This window comes from Oryctolagus cuniculus, chromosome 4, assembly GCF_964237555.1.
Source record: "Oryctolagus cuniculus chromosome 4, mOryCun1.1, whole genome shotgun sequence".
NCBI lineage: Eukaryota > Metazoa > Chordata > Mammalia > Lagomorpha > Leporidae > Oryctolagus > Oryctolagus cuniculus.
Window position 1 is genome coordinate 64203617 of NC_091435.1, and position 18319 is coordinate 64221935.

The window sequence follows — 18319 nt, forward strand, 5'->3', positions numbered from 1 at the left end:
TGGTGGATCATCAGATTATTTGATGATTGCATTTTTTAATTCACATGAATCTTTCACACGAAAAGGTACACTCTGATACTGTAGCCCTTTGCTGTATTTTTGTAGACCTGCAATCTGCAATTCATAGAATGTGTATTGAAAAACATCCCACCTCCAATTATAAGGAGTCTGGGGTATTTTACTTAATTGTAAACATCTAGCTGTGGAATACAGTATATATACAGAAGAAGGTTAGTGTGAGCTTGAAGGCCAAACTAAGACTAAAGTTGTTGTTAAAACACATTTATTTAAGTTTTATATAAATGTTTTTCCTATTATTTAGGGTTATTAGCCATGCAAACTCTAAAAGGCATCATCCCAAGATTCAAAAGAACATCTGTTGTAATTCAAAAAAATACTTTAAACCAAATAATTTATTATTTTGCTTTCACTAAAGCTCACACTAACTTTCTTCTGTATATATATACTGTAGAAAAATTTACTACAAGATTAGTTCACACTTACTTCATTAATTGAAATATTCTAATTTGTTTAGAACTTGAGCCTAGTCCCAGGGTAACCAAAATGTAGGGCCTCAGCAAATTTCTGCTAGTCAACTGATTGGCATGGGAACACTAATGCATACAGGTTTAAGTTCTGGGACCCAGATTGCTTAGCTGTTGTTAAAAAATAGTAAGAGTTGCCAACAACAAAAAATAATAGAGTTATGTGCTTAAAGACATATTCCTGTACAAAAAATGCATAAAACTAGGTATTAACATTTCATTTTATATGAAAAACACCAGAATAAGCACATCCAAAGAGCCTTCTTTGGGAGGCAACAGCGATATATAATGGCAAGATGCTTTCAGAACTTTAAAAAGGTATTTTACAACTTTTGTGGGGATATTTGGCATCATTGACCCTACTGACAAAGAGAAAGTTCCTGCTTTTTGAAAGTATATTATTATACAGAAACAATCAAAAGTCATTCAGACCAACAAATATGAAAAATACAAATAATGTCAGCAAATTATACAATTCAAATTGGACTCAAAAGCCAGCAAAATGATAAGTATTGAAGCAAATTTTCTCTTGAGGCTGGTAAAATTTTAACATCTTATCCTAATTCAAATACTTTGAGGGATTTTCCATGAAAGATGAAATATTCCAAGAAAGATGTAGTCTTCCAAGTGACAAAACAAAAAGGATAACAACTTTTTCTTAAAGATTTATTTATTTCTTTGCAAGTCAGAGTTACACAGAGAGAGGAGAGGAAGACAAAGAGAGAGAGAGAGAGAGAGGTCTTTCATCCGATGGTTCACTCCCCAATTGGCCGCAATGGCTGGAGCTGCACCGATCCGAAGCCAGGAGCCAGGGGCTTCTTCCGGGTCTCCCACGTGGGTGCAGGGGCCCAGTGACTTGAGCCGTCTTCTACTGCTTTCCCTGGCCATAGCAGAGAGCTAGATCGAAAGTGGAGTAGCTGGGTCTCGAACCGGTGCCCATATGGGATGCGGGCACTTCAGGCCAGGGCATTAACCTGCTGTGCCACAGCGCCAGACCCAACAAGTTTTTAAACATATAACTTTGGCTTTATTTATTAAGAAATAATAGCAATCAGAACCAGTGCTGTGATGTAGTGGGTAAAGCTGCTGCCTTTAATGCCAGCATTCCATATAGGCACCAGTTCATGTCCTGGCTTCTCTGCTTTTGATCCAGTTTCCTGCCAATGGCCTTCGGAAGCAGCAGAAGGTGGCCCAACTACCTGGGACCCTGCCACCTACAAGAGAGACCTAGAAAAAGCTCCTGGCTCCTGGCTTTGGCTTGGCCCAACACTGGGTGTTATGGCCCTCTGGGGAATGAACCAGATGGAAGATCTCCCTCTCACTTTCTCTCCTCCTCCTCCCTCTCCCCGTCTTTCTGTAACTCTTACTTTCAAAATAAATAATTTAAAAAAAAAGAAATAATGGAGACAGCTCCTTTATTAATGATTTATTAATACCATAAATATATAATAACATATTTATATATTAAAATATAAATTATCAGTATTCAAGTTGTACACAACCCAGAACATTTCAAATAATGAAGTAAGTATGAGCTAATCCTATAATAAATTTCTACACAGTATTTATATGGCAGAATGTTACTGTAAGCTTGAAATTAACAGCAAAAGTTAGTGTTAAAATACCCTTATTTCAGTTTGGTTTAAAATTTTTTCATTTATATACAGAAAAACATGCTATAAAACATTTCATACACACTGATGCATTTTTGTGTTTTTAATATTGTTTTTCATGTTATTCAAAAGAAGACAGATGGTGAGATGGAGATGGATGGAGATGGAGCTGGAGATATTCCATCCAATAAATAGTTCACTTCCCAAATGCCTACAATATTCAGGGTTTGGCCAGGCCAAAATCAGAGCCAGAAACTTCATCTGGGTCTCCATTGTTGGTGGCAGTGACACAACTATATTCAGCCGTCATTTGCTGCCTCCTAGGTTACACATTGACTGGAAGCTAGAACTGGAAGCAGAGCCAGGACTTGAACCCAAGCACTCTGATATGGAATGTGGGTAGCCCATAACTGAAACAGAAATTGAAACAGTAATGAAGGCCCTCCCAACAAAGAAAAGCCCAGGATCAGATGGATTCACTGCTGAATTCTACCAGACATTTAAAGAAGAATTAACTCCAATTCTTCTTAAACTATTCAGAACAATCAAAAAAGATGGAATCTTCCCAAATTCTTTCTATGAAGCCAGCATCACCTTAATCCCTAAGCCAGAGAAAGATGCAGCGCTGAAAGAAAATTGTAGACCAATATCCCTGATGAACATACACGCAAAAATCCTCAATAAAATTCTGGCCAATAGAATACAACAACACATCAGAAAAATCATCCACCCAGACCAAGTGGGATTTATCCCTGATATGCAGGGATGGTTCAACATTCACAAATCAATCAATGTGATTCACCACATTAACAGACTGCAGAAGAAAAACCATATGATTATCTCAATAGATGCAGAGAAAGCATTTGATAAAATACAACACCTTTTCATGATGAAAACTCTAAGCAAACTGGGTATGGAGGGAACATTCTTCAATATAATCAAAGAAATTATGAAAAACCCATGGCCAGCATCCTATTGAATGGGGAAAAGTTGGAAGCATTTCCACTGAGATCTGGCACCAGACAGGGATGCCCACTCTCACCACTGCTATTTAACATAATTCTGGAAGTTTTAGCCAGAGCCATCAGACAAGAAAAAGAAATTAAAGGAATACAAATTGAGAAGGAAGAAGTCAAACTATCCCTCTTTGCAGACGATATGATTCTTTACTTAGAGGATCCAAAGAACTCTACTAAGAGACTATTGGAACTCATAGAGGAGTTTGGCAAAGTAGCAGGGTATAAAATCAATGCACAAAAATCAACAGACTTTGTATACACAAGCAATGCCACAGCTGAGAAAGAACTGCTAAGATCAATCCCATTCACAATAGCTACAAAAGCAAACAAATACCTTGGAATAAACTTAACCAAGGACGTTAAAGATCTCTACGATGAGAATTACAAAATCTTCAAGAAAGAAATAGAAGAGGGTACCAAAAAATGGAAAAATCTTCCATGCTCATGGATTGGAAGAATCAATATCATCAAAATGTCCATTCTCCCAAAAGCAATTTATAAATTCAATGCAATCCCAATCAAGATACCAAAGACATTCTTCTCAGATCTAGAAAAAATGATGCCGAAATTCATATGGAGGCACAAGAGACCTCGAATAGCTAAAGCAATCTTGTACAACAAAAACAAAGCTGGAGGCATCACAATACCAGATTTCAGGACATACTATAGGGCAGTTGTAATCAAAACAGCATGGTACTGGTACAGAAACAGATGGATAGACCAATGGAACAGAATTGAAACACCAGAAATCAATCCAAACATCTATAGTCAACTTATATTTGATCAAGGATCTAAAACCAATTCCTGGAGCAAGGACAGTCTATTCAATAAATGGTGCTGGGAAAACTGGATTTCCGCGTGCAGAATCATGAAGCAAGACCCCTACCTTACACCTTACACAAAAATCCACTCAACATGGATTAAAGACCTAAATCTATGACCTGACACCATCAAGCTATTAGAGAACATTGGAGAAACCCTTCAAGATATTGGCACAGGTAAAGAGTTTCTGGAAAAGACCCAGGAGGCACAGGCTGTCAAAGCCAAAATCAACTATTGGGATTGCATCAAATTGAGAAGTTTCTGTACTGCAAAAGAAACAGTCAGGAGAGTGAAGAGACAACCGACAGAATGGGAAAAAATATTTGCAAACTATGCAACAGATAAAGGGTTAATAACTAGAATCTACAAAGAGATCAAGAAACTCCACAAAAACAAAACAAACAACCCACTTAGGAGATGGGCCAAGGACCTCAATAGACATTTTTCAAAAGAGGAAATCCAAATGGCCAACAGACACATGAAAAAATGTTCAAGATCACTAGCAATCAGGGAAATGCAAATCAAAAGCACAATGAGGTTTCACCTCACCCCAGTTAGAATGGCTCACATATAGGAATCTACCAACAACAGATGCTGGTGAGGATGTGGGGAAAAAGGGACACTAACCCACTGTTGGTGGGAATGCAAACTGGTGAAGCCACTATGAAGTCAGTCTGGAGATTCCTCAGAAACCTGAAGATAACCCTACCGTTCGACCCAGCCATCCCACTCCTTGGAATTTACCCAAAGGAATTTAAATTGGCAAACAAACAAGCTGTCTGCACATTAATGTTTATTGCAGCTCAATTCACAATAGCTAAGACCTGGAACTAACCCAAATGCCCATCAACAGTAGACTGGATAAAGAAATTATGGGATATGTACTCTTTAGAATACTATACCGCAGTAAGAAACAACGAAATCCAGTCATTTGCAACAAAATGGAGGAATCTGGAAAACATCATGCTGAGTGAAATAAGCCAGTCCCAAAGGGACAAATATCATATGTTCTCCCTGACCGGTGACAACTGACTGAACATCAAAAAGGAAACCTGTTGAAGTGAAATGGACACTATGAGAAATGGTGGCTTGATCAGAATAGCCTTGACTGTTAATGAACAACTTAATACATTATCCCTCTTAGTATTTTTTTTGTCTGTTCTACTTAATACTACTGGTTTAATTCTGTAATTAATACACAGTTATTCTTAAGTGTTAAAATTTAACTGAAATGTGATCCCTGTTAAATATAAGAGTGGGAATAAGAGAAGGAAGAGATGTACAATTTGGGACATGCTAAAGCTGACTTGCCCCAAATGGTAGAGTTAGAAACATACCAGGGGATTCCAATTCAATCCCATCAAGGTGGCATGTACCAATGCCATCTCACTATTCCAAGTGATCAAAATCAGTTCACAATTGATCATAATGAAAGGACTAAGAGTCAAAGGGAGCACATAATCAAGTCTAGTGCCTGCTAATACTAACCGATAGAATAAATAAAGGGGAGAGCGATCCAACATGGGAAGCGAGATACACAGCAGACTCATAGAACAGCAGATGTCCTAAACAGCAAGCACTCTGGCCTCAGAATCAGCCCTAAAGGCATTCCAATCTGGCTGAAAAGCCCATGAGAGTATTTCAGGCATGGAAAGCCAAGACACTCTGGCAAAAAAAAAAAAAAAAAAAAAAAAGGGAACTAAATGAAAGATCTCTGTGAGTGAGATTCCAGTGGAAAGAACAGGTCTTCAAAGAAGGAGGTACCTTTCTCTGAAGGGAGGAGATAACTTCCACTTTGACTATGACCTCGTCTAAATAAGATAAGAATCGGAGAACTCAAGACTTCCATAGCCTTGGAAACTCATGACTGGAGCATAGGGAGATTGCTGATTTCACAAACAGGATTGTCAATTTATAAAGTCAACAACAGGAGTCACTGTGCACTTACTCCTCATGTAGGATCTCTGTCCTTAATGTGTTGTACATTGAGATTTAATGCTACAACGAGTACTCAAACAGTATTTTTCACTTTGTGTTTCTATGTGGGTGCAAACTGTTGAAATCTTTACTTAATGTATACTAAACTGATCTTCTGTATATATAGAAAATTGAATATGAATCTTGATATGAATGGAAGGGGAGAGAGAGCAGGAAAGGGGAGGGTTGCAGGTGGGAGGGAAGTCATCGGGGGCGAGGGGAAAGCCAATGTAGTCCATAAGCTGTACTTTGGACTATATTCATTAAATAAAAGTTAAAAAAAAAGAAAGTGGGTAGCTCCACAGTGGTATTAACTGCTGTGCCAAACCCGCCCCCATTCTTTTGAATTTTAAAAATTTCCTATGGTTCATTCTATCTCAACAAATAAATTTGATCATTATATTTGCTACAAATTTTCTTCTGATGGCCCAAAGCAACATAAAAGTTTTTATCCAAAATACAAAATCTTTTCAAGAAAAATTTTAGTATTTTTCATTTGCCTGAGCTGAATACTTTTAATATAATTCACAGGAAATCAAATATTTATTCCTCTTCTATCATCTGATCAGCATTTTTTTCATTTTATCTTATCAGTAGAAAATGCAACAGGAGGTTATTTCTGTACTGCTAATGGGTTATGTGGAATAACTAAATCCAGCATAAGTGAGGCAACAAACTCCAGATTTAATAAAAATCAGTAACATTCACAAACCTACCACAATTTTCATGCTTGACTAAAAACCTTTTTTTTTAACCAACCCCAGGAAATTCACTGGTTATCAAATAAATAAAATCAATGTGATGTGCTTTACCATGAGGTAGCTACCTTAAAGGAAGATTTGGTTTCATTGAAAGCTTAACAAACAAAAGTGATAGACACGGATCTGAGGTCTACAAAGGCTGGCAACTGACCAATAACCTTAGTTGAGATTCAAAGGTATCAGCTAGCATGGCCAACACCTTTCAGAAAGATAAAGGCTCAGCCTACCCAGACTTCTCTCCAAAACTCCCTGTAATCTATGACACAGGGACTTATGACAGCTAACATGCTATCATGCTTGTTCCTGTGCACAAAACCAGAGAGACCACATGTAATTCCTCCAGCAGACCCTATAACTCCCCCCACAGTACACTAAAAGATTTCAGACTATGAGGATATTGCTGAATTCAGAAACAGTACACTGCAGCTAATTTACTAATAAGCCATGAAGTGTTGTCATAAATTATTTAAATTAACTGGTACTTGTCCAATTAAATGAACAAACTACATTCTGCAAGGCAGTGATCTTTAAGATTTATGGCAATTGTTTGTTTGTATGCCAATTTGCTAGAATCACTAAGCTTCATTGGTTCTACTCATTCACCTTATGTTAATCAACCAAGCCCAACAGTGCTCATATTTTCAGTCCCGTGTTTGTCCAGTTATGACTATGACTGTTTTCAATCTCCACAGTTCTCTTGGTGTATAAGAATGCAGGCCAAATATGTTGTGATTGGCTGTGTCAGATGCGATGGAATAGATAACTGTGAGAATCCAGTTAGTATGCCACAGGTATACCCACATGAAGACCATTAAGAAATGTTGTAAAAGGCCTTCCTGGCCCATGTCCCATCTGCTGACATACTAAATCCTGACAGGGATCAATGTTGTAAGTAGGGACAATTCTCCAAAAATGAAATTAGACAAGGAGAAAAATATATATTACCTTCTCAATGAAATCTAGGCAGGCTTGCAAATCCAGGCCAAAGTCAACAGTTACCCAGTCAATGCCTTCTTTCCTATATTCTTCTTGCTCCCAAACAAACATGTGCTGATTGAAGAACTGTTGTAATTTTTCATTGGTAAAATTAATGCAAAGTTGTTCAAGAGTATTATACTTCAAAGATACAGGAAGACGAGATAAAAATAAAATTGAGGCTCACTTACAAGAATTCACAGTAAAGAGAAAACTGTAACTAATATCATAAAATGTAAAATAAGCCCAACAAGTAAAAACACTCAGTTAAATTCATGCCTCCTACAGATATACCCACAAACTAAATATTATAATAATAAAATACTTAATGACATTATAATTCAAAATCATGGAAGACTCTTCTCTATTTCCCTTTAATATTGAATAAGAACTCAATAAATCATTACTACTATTAGTTATAATATCTATTAGGTTCTCATCATGCTTTGACCATATTTTCTCATGTTGAAGTCATAATTTCTAATCTCCTTATATGTATGCACTGACTTCATTCTTACGAGACATACTTACATCAAGGATTTCAAAACCGGTGATGTCAAGGATGCCAATGAAGAACTGCCTTGACAGCTTGGTATCCAGGCCTCTGTTGACACGTGCCACCAGCCACTTAAACATCCTTTCATATACTGACTTGGATAGTGCACCGACAGCATATATTACCTAGAAACCACATTGAAAACCCCTTCATCTGCTAGCAGTCTCCATTTCAGTCCTGGGCATACTCTAACAGCAACCAGTGCCTAGTCAATTCTATATACATTAGTGACCTTCTGTGTACATATCTTCTGCTGAGTTCAATGAAAGAAAAACAAGTAAAGGAGGGAAAGAGGAGGAAAGGAGAAGGACAGGAGAAAGGAGTTTGCTGATTTTGTGCCTCCCAACCAAAAATGTAGCTGACAGAAATCATGTCCTTTTTCGTAGAGGACTGCACATCCTGAGGTAAGTCTTTGCAGTGTGTTCTAGCCCATCTGTTCAAAGTGTGATCATACATACAGCAGCATCAGCATCCTCTTGGAGCTTGTTAAACATGCAAACTCACAGACCTAGTCCCAGACTTGCTGAATCACAATCTGTCCTCTCACGTGACCCATGCTGATTCCTATGGACAGACTCTCCTTGAGCAAAGTGTGGTCAGGAGCCTCTGACCCTACCTTCATCTCATCTTGGTCCTGCTTAGACCAGTTGAAGCAAGAATCCTGCTAAGCCTCATTAGCAAAAATCCACCACCCTTGATATCTGATTGAGTTCCTATTCCTCCACCTCTAATGTACTGTATAAGTTCTTGGTCTGCTTTTAGCAAAAAATCATTAGACCAATTTAAGAATGTCTTTGCCCATGCTATCTCCTCTTAGTAATTTTCTATTCACTGATTCCTTCTGTGACAAAAATCTTCACTTGTCATTATATGTGAAGTTGAGCCAACCTTCTACACTATTGCAATATCCCTATTACAATATCCTGAATAAAGTCTTCCTTGTCATTCTAACAAGTATCAGAATTTTTTTCTGTTTAATACTGTCCACAATAAAATTTGAAAAGTGCTAGTATAGTAGATGGGAAATCTCTAAGTTCTAGCATTTGTTCTAATGCTGCAGTTGCTGCTGATAATAAATTGTGTAAACTTGGCAAATAACATAACCCTCTTTGGAACTGCAGTGTCTTCATCCTAATAATGCTCTGGAAAGTTCTCTCTAGTTCCAGCTTTCGACTCTCTTATATTAGTTACCGGTGTTGCTCTCAATTTCCCAGATGGAGAATGGCCATCTGGTGCATCCATATGACTCAGATTCCCCTACTGTGATAGGAGCTAGTGAAAACTCCTATCTCTGTATCTGGCTGACAATGTACAAATGTGATCCTGCTTCCAAAATGCAAAGGGCTCCTTTTTTCCAACAGATTTCCAGTAGGAATGAGTTACAGCCGGACGTACTCCAAGCCTAGAAACCAAATGTACTCCAATCACTTAACATTTAAAATGGGCTCATCACATCGATCCTTCTGCTGAACACAGAGCACATAGCAGGGGCCACTTGGTGTCTGGTGGTGATTTAGTTGTGAGTCATTCACTATCTGATCCATTATCTGAAGTCATTTGCACAGTGATCCATAAGCCCAATGGCATCACAGTTTTTTATTATCAGTATCAAAAGCACACTCAACAAATAAAGTGTCCAGAGTGATTTTCATTCTCTCCAACACCAAGAGAATCATTTTTTATCTACGGTAGTCATTATGAAAATTTAAAAAGAACATGACTAATTTGCTCACAACTTTTACTTTCCTAAACAATCAATAAGTGAAGAAGGGAGAGAAACTATTTGACCAGGTGTGGAGAGTGGTCAAAAAAATACAAGAAGAAAGCGTAAAGTAAAGGCAGAGAGAAATAGATGGCACAGTGTCTGCTAAATGAATTAGTGAAACTAATAGACCAATATACTCACACTGTTCACTAACTAAACATTGTAATCATTTTCTGTCCAATGAATAAAAATAAAGTGACTAAATTTATCCTTCTTTATAGGGGCTAAATGGATCCATTTATTATCCTTTCATAAAATAACTTCATAGAAGATTTTGATTACTAAAAGGAAGTTGTGTATACCAGAAAACAATAACAGAAAAAGCAAACAAAAAAAGTGTAGTCAAACCATCAAATCTTAATCACTCTACCTTTCCCATATATAAGATAGTAATAATAAAGCATGAGTATTTCAGGGATGTTATGGCAGATCCAGTGAGACAGACTGCCAACCTTCAAAGCACAATGTTTGCTATTCCGTATCCAGTAAATACTCATTTCCCTTTCCCTAGCCCTTATTCACCTTCATCACTTCCTCATCCTTACCTCGGCTTTGTCACCTTGGTCAGTAACTCTTTCTTAGAGTCACTATCTTTACCTATAAAATACAAATATTTACAAGCTCTGCTTTTAAGCTTGTTCTTAGAATGAGTGGCATAATCCATACAAAGTACTTAGTAAAACACTTACGGCAAGTACTTTGTGGATGTTGATTATTGTTATTATTATTTTGTCATAATAATTAATCTTTTTAAAATTGACTTACTTCTACAAGAATTCTCATGAAATCATAAAATACTAGACCTGAAAAATATTTGTTCTTGATAATCATGAAGAGTGGTTGTCTATTGGAGATAATACCTTCCCTTGAAGGAGAAGTGAATGTGGAAATACATTTTGCTACTCATAATGATGAAGTATGTTACTGGCATTTAATTGGCATTTATGAACAATTTTCTTATCTTTGATGCCTACTTCTCCACAAGTGAGAAACACAAAGTTGTTCAAACCCTTTATTGGGGTTCAGGAAGATAAAGAGATTTGGCCAACGTATCAGAGTTAGTTATTCTTAGAGTTAGAGTTAAATTTCGGATAGACTATTAACACTCTAAGTGTCTCCCATCTTTTACAACTGCCACCAATTGAGCACACACATCTCCATTTTTAGCACTGGCAATTGGCTCTATAAAATCGATAAAATTCCTAGGAAAAGAAAAGCCTTTTACAGTGATTTCTCTTACTCTGCCTCTAGTAGAGAGAAGGAAAGAATGATGACTTCCTTCTTTTTTAATGTTGAATAATAATACATTACCTTGCTTCACTGGCTAGTTGTATTACAGTAAAGGTTAGAGTGGTAACTCAGTCCTTTAGAACACAATAATAAAGAGGCAAATGTTTGACTTCAGTCCTCCTATAGGTTCACTAGTTTAACACATAGAAAGATACTATCCTATGATCATAGCATGTCATGCATGCATGTTGTGGTGAACATCTAAGAAAGAATGAGACTGCTAACTAACTCTAACCCCACTACCAAGAAATAGCTCAATTATTTGTCTTGCTGATTGCAATTCAGATGCAACTCAGTTTAGTCTGTTTTAACACTTGTGGAGCACCTACTGCTTGCAGAGCCATGTGTTAAATGCCATGGAATCCAAGACCATTAGACACAGCCCATGGCCTCAAGGAGCTTAGGTCACCAGGGAGGACAAAAATGCAAGCAGATTATTTTAAAGTGGTATAGTTAGTATTATGGCAGAATAGAATTATTGATTTACAGAGTAGGCTAATTATAAAAGTAATTTTGATTCACTGATTAAATGTTTTAAATAACAAATACATCAGATACCTTAATATACAAGGGAAACAAGTTTATTGCAGTACAAATGATTGTCTTTTAATCAAAAATTTCTTCATATGCCTATCTCATTTTCATATTTAAGTTATATGCAGAGTTAGAAAAGCTAAATCTCACCTAAATACAAGCTGGGTGTCCTTTGAAAAGTTGTCTGTTTCCTTATCCTCAGATTCCTCAATTGGAAAAATTTAAATTAAGTTTTCATGCCCTACTTACCTCTGAGTATTGTTGTAATAATGGAAGAAGATAATTTTGAATTATCTTTGAATGCTCTACACATTTTCTGTGATAGAGAGACAAGTCTGTTTCCATAAAACACTATTTCTTCTTTCCAAAAAGACATCTCACAGGCTCCCCCACCAGTAAAGTGGATATTTTGACTTATTCATACCAAAGGAATATTAGTGAAAGTGATAGCATTTCTAGCCCTAAGCACTTAAGGTAGTATACTTTCTTCAAAATTATATTTTCCCTTTGGGCAAGAACTCTGGAGGCCATGGCATAACTATAAAAAGAAAGAAGGCTGTATAGTCTGTATTAGACTTGATATAAAAAAATAAATGTTCTGTGTTACTGAAATTTCAGTGCACATGTATTATGATGGCACAGCCTATCTCATAATAATATACGTTACAGATATAAATTGCTATTTTGAAATGTACTAGTATACTTACATAGCTTCATTACCCAGCAGGCCTGGGAATATTTACTGCATGAAGTCAAAGCCTCCAGATCAGCAATCCTCAGAGCATTTGTTATTCAACCATTATAAAATTCTCTTGGGTGCTAAATAAAATCTACATGACCTTCCATCTGTCATTCCTGTTTTCAGACCTCCCCTTCCTTCAAGATTAACTTCAGCATTTGTTCTGAATCTTTACTAATATGCCATGTGTCTTTTACACTTAAAGAAGTCAATATGCCAGATAGGTGATAGATGCCAATTTGCCAATTGTATTCATGTCAGGAATCAGCAGACCTGAAAGCTTTTTAGCTAGACAAGAAAGACATTGTTCACACAAGTGGAGCGTTGGTTTGCATCTATAAAGAGATTTGCTACCTAAGGAAAAACTGTCAAAATGTATATTTCAGACTAGACAGACTCTTAACACAACAGCATTTACTGTGGTGCGCCACATAGCTTATATGTGGAATAGTCATCACAATAGTTCTTTCCTGCTTATTTATAGAAGCCCTTTTTGTAGATAAGCTCAGTAGTTAAAAGATTTACAAGTACAGTATGCATACTCACATAATTATTAGAAGCCCATAGGATCACATATTCTCAAAATACCATCTTACCTGTTCTACAGTTTGACTTCTGGTGACATATTCATTACCAACTTTGATTCTAGGATGGGTCAAGCCCTTCACCAACTCAGGGGAGTTAATGCCCATGAGGAAAGCAACTTTGTCAGCACCTGGTCATAACACAAGAAGAAAGAGAAGGAGGAAGGAAGGGTGAGATGGAGGAAACACTGTTAAAATTCATTACATCACAGTCAAATGTACTGCCCACTGGACAGACTGATGGTATGTTTAGATCAGGACAGCAAAGTAGATTGCACCTTTAAAATAAATGCCTGACTCTAAATGTTTAAAGGAATTTATTTCTTGGAAATGCAAATCAAAATTACAGTGAAATGTGACTTCACACCAACTAGAATGACTATAATAAAAAAAAAAACATGGGTATAAAATATGTTGGCAAAGATAAGGTGAACTGGAACTCTCATGTATTGCTGATGGGGAGGCAAAATGCTGTGGACATTATAGAAACCAGATTCCAAGTTATTTGAAAGTGAAATGCAATTCCTGTCTTATCCATACCTCCAAGGGAAATATAAACATACACAAAAGGACACAAAAAATTATTTAATATGTTCCCAGCAGCATTATTATAAAGTCAAAAATGGAAAAAAATTAAATGTCCATTATTCAAAGAAGAGATAAATAAAATGTGATCTAACCATACATTGCAATATTAACAATGAAGAGCCAAAGCATGGTACAACATGGCTGAAGCTTGACAACATTATGCTGAGTGAAAGATTTCAAAGGCCACATGATGTAGGATCCCCTTCATATGAATTGTCCAAAATAAGCAAATCCATGTACATAGAACATAGTCTTGTGATTGCCAAAGGCTTTAGAGATGAGAGAATGGGAATAACTACTAAGGGGTATAAGATTTCTTTAGGGGCAGGTGAAATGTTCTGGAATGAAATTGTGGTGGTGGTTGCCCCCTTTATAAATATACTAAATCCATTGAACTATACACTTTAAAAGACTCAATTTTATGTTATGTGAATAATATCTCACTTTTTGAACAAATATTATTCAATACTGGCACTCTTGGAAAACAAACTCTGAAGAATATGAGGAATCCCATGCTTATTATTTGCCTGTTTCCCCTCCTATGTACATAATTCTAGATTATTTCAGCAAAGCAGGGACTGGGCACTATACTTTGAAAATTCAAGACAACCACCAATCAACAGACACCAGGACATACACCTAGTTTCTGTTAAAATATCTTTCTTTTCTAGTGAAGTCTGTTTACTCTATAGTGCCCTCTGCTGCCCAGCAACAATACTTCTTTTTTTAAACTTTTATTTAATGACTATAAATTTCCAAAGTACGGCTTATGGATTACAATGGCTTCCCCCCCATAACGTCCCTCCCACCCGCAACCCTCCCCTCTCCCACTCCCTCTCCCCTTCCATTCACATCAAGATTCATTTTCGATTCTCTTTATATACAGAAGATCAGTTTAGCATACATTAAGTAAAGATCCCAGCAACAATACTAATATCCATGACACCAAATGAATAAAATTTCAGTTTTCAAAGGAAAGACACAGGTGAGAAAAATTGTTATGGGAAGGAAAAGCAAAAAGGTATCTATCACATCAAGTATTATAAAGTGACAATAATACAACAAAATGCCACAGGCAAAAAGATAATAAGTGTATTTCAAATTGTAAATTATTTCAGTTGCTAAACAAAATGAATCTCCCACTCATGTGAAAATTCTCTGAATGTTTTCCCTTTTAAATGAATTCTGAGATTCACTAACATATGTTTAGGATAATGTATTATACTAGAAGTTAATCACAAACAGGGAATGAAGTAAAACCAGAACACAATTAGAGCACTATATATCATTTGTATTAGTGATATCAATTTCCTTTTTATGGGTATTTAAAATTTTCACAGAGGCTTAATGAGCTTGAAATGTTTAATTTGTTTTTAACTAAAATTAATATAAATTATACACACTTTCCTACAAGCTACACAACTACTTTATGTTAGTGTATTTACAAGAATAACGGTGTAGGTACCAGGCTATAATGAAATCTCAAAAAATGAAGATCATGTGGCATAATTAAAATCTATGGGTTCATTCATGAGATCCTGAGATAATTGATGCCCATTGGTGTTAATTTTATAAAGCTTCTTTGGGAGCACAATGGAAACAAATGGAAAATTAAAAGCACAGCAGACATCCCCACCCTAAGCTGACATGTCCCTGCTAAGAGTGTCATGTTTGCAGACAAAAGACATTATTTCAAGTTGAGGATCCAGCGGGTTGGAACATAAACCTTTTGAGTGGATAGACATCTTGAGAGTATCTAACCAAATATGACAATATTTACAAGAAAGAAATAAATGAAATGTGCTTGATCAGTCTGAATACAAAAGACTAGTAGCTGACAATGGGACAAATGAACAATTCTACATTTCTGTTCAGGCAGAAAAGGTTAAAACTTTGGGTTTCTAAGCTTTGGAAATATTCAGATGAATAATACAAGCAATAGTCTCAAAGAATAATTTCCCACACCAAGAGCTTTCATGCATCCTTTTTCCAGCGTTAAAGACAATGTTTTGAGTCTAATTTTTCCCATGAACAAAGGAGACCCAAATACTCTGTACCATTTCCCATTTTGGGCTTTAACAGAAATAGTATCTAGTGTTACAGCATAATATCTCCCCCACTCCAAAAATGGCTAAGTATCCACAAACAGGAACGACGTACCTTGTATTTATCCCAGCATCATGCAAGTGCTCCATACTTCCTATGGGCCAGAAACAGTGACCACTGTGTTCCAGAAAATAAATTACTTCACTTGCACTATATGTTTATATATATGAAAACAGTGTAAGTCAATGAATAAACATTCATTGACATTAGTTAATACTACTGTAAAAGTAGCAAAGTCTGTAAAATAGCTTCATTAATTTGTCAAATTTACTAAGCCCTTGGTATGGGCAAAGCCTGGTGCTAGATACGTTACTAGGAAGATCAAGGAGCAGCATTGTGGCAGAGGGTTAAGCTGCCAACTATAATACCAGCATCCCATATTGTTGGATCAGTTGGAGTCCTGGCTATTCTGCTTCCAATCCAGATCCCTTCTAATGTGCCTGAAAAAGCAGTGGGAGATGGCCTAAATTCTTGAGACCCTAACACCCATGTGGGAGATCTGGATAGAGTTCCAGGCTCACAGGTATTGCCTGGCTCAGCCCTGGCCATTGCAATCATTTGGGAAGTGAACCAGTAATGGAAGATCTTACTCTCTGTCCTTCACTCTTTCTCTGTCAACATGCCTTTCAAATAAATAGTAAAATAAATATTTTTTTAAATTAATAAATTAAACATAACTCCCAAGCATCAAGAAGTTTATAAACCATTAAAGTAAATAAGACATAGGCACAAACAGCATATCAATAAAACAACTGTAAAGGAGACACAGAAATTGAGTGTCAAGAAAGTTTGAAATAAGAAAAGAGCTCTTTTGGACTGCATAACTGGGGCAATTTCAAAAAAGAACCAACATTTAATCTGAGACTTGAGTGGTTTTGCTAGGCAAATAAAGGAGAACAAGAATTTCTCAGAATGGCATGAAGCCACAGATATATCGGAGTTCAAGATATAATCAAAGTTCTGACTTTAATGTATAAAACCATGATGTCATGACTGAGCAGAAAACTGAGAAGAGGGGGGTGACTTCTGCTTGTAGAAGATGGCTGATGACACTCTAAGGTATTAAATAATTGGGAGAAGTGTTAAAGGAACTTTGAACAAAAAAATCATAATTAGAGTTATGCATCAGAATTATACTTGTAGAAGCATGCAACAAAGACCATAATGGGAAGAGTTTAAAAGGATGCAGAGAATGAATGCATGGCAGGATATCAAAATGCAAGATGCTAAAGGTCTAAATAATAATGAAAATGGTGGGGAAAAATAAGATTGAGAAACATGACCGAGATGTTCCAGTCTGTGCAGCAGGGAGTAGTATCATGAATGTGAACAGGAAGACAACAGTTGTGGTAGAGGACAGTGCACTGAGTTTTAGCCATGCAGAGTTCAAGATACCACAGAATATGTGGTTGAACATCAGAAATGTAGGATTGGTAGTCAGGAAAGAGATATTCACCAAAACTTTGTTCATAATAGCAAAAAATCTAGAAATAAACACTTAATAACATCTTTAAATTAGTATGGTACATCCATACAATGGAATATTTTATAGGCATATAAAAGGATACTGCAGAAAAGATGAACAATATGTTCATATATAATTCAATTTTAATAATCTTACAGAAAACAACATGAAGAATATCATCAATTTTTTTATTTTAAAAATTACAAATGCATAATAAGGTGGAAAAAGATGTGAAAGACATATATGTCCTGTGGTAATAAGGTTGATTGTCCTTGAAAGGTGAGACTTGTTTAACAAATAAAAATCCATCTATAGGTGACAGGCACACTTGAAAACCTGGAAATAACACAGTGAACAAACCCAGTTAGGTCCCCGCTCTTATGGAGCTTACACCTTGTGGAGACCAAGAAGAGTTCTACAGGTAGTGCAGGAAGAACAGTCAATAAAACAATAGTTGCATGAATCATAGAGAAAAATATTCAAGATAAGGGGTTAGTGATGGGATGGTGGGAGTATCAGAGAAGGCATTTCTGATAAGGTATCATCAAAGAAGTCATGTTAATAAAGTGAGGGAATAAACTAGGAGGATGCCTAAGAAAAGAAATTCTATCAGAAAAAATAAAAAAAAAATCTTGGTACCCCAGAAGGTACCAAGAGGCTCTGGGCTGGCATTGTGGCATAGCAGATTAAGCCCCTGAATGCAATGTCTACATCCCTTATTGGGGTAGGTTCAAGGCCTGGCTGCTCTACTTCCAATCCAGCTCCCTATGAATGCACCTGGGAAGGCAAGGCAGCAGAAGATGGCCCAAGTGCTTGGACTGGTGCGCCCATATGGGAGATCCAGAAGAAGCTCCTGCCTCCTGGCTTCTGCTTAGCCCATCCCTAGTTGTTGCAGCCATTTAGGGAGTGAACCAGCGGAAGATAGATAAATAAATTCCACCCCCCCTTTCTCTGTAGCCCTGCCCTTCAAGTAAGTAAAA

General features: G+C 36.7%; 1 protein-coding gene across 1 annotated transcript in view; it reads right to left on the reverse strand.

Moving 5' to 3' along the window:
- The window catches only part of MYH15 (myosin heavy chain 15), a 221029-nt gene that overhangs the window by 159744 nt on the left and 42966 nt on the right, over positions 1-18319 (reverse strand). The window contains exons 12-14 of the mRNA XM_070072033.1: positions 13193-13311; positions 8244-8393; positions 7683-7853 (exon numbers count right to left, since the gene is read on the reverse strand). Of these exons, the coding sequence (XP_069928134.1) occupies positions 7683-7853; positions 8244-8393; positions 13193-13311 (440 nt within the window). The remainder of the gene's footprint in view (positions 1-7682; positions 7854-8243; positions 8394-13192; positions 13312-18319) is intronic.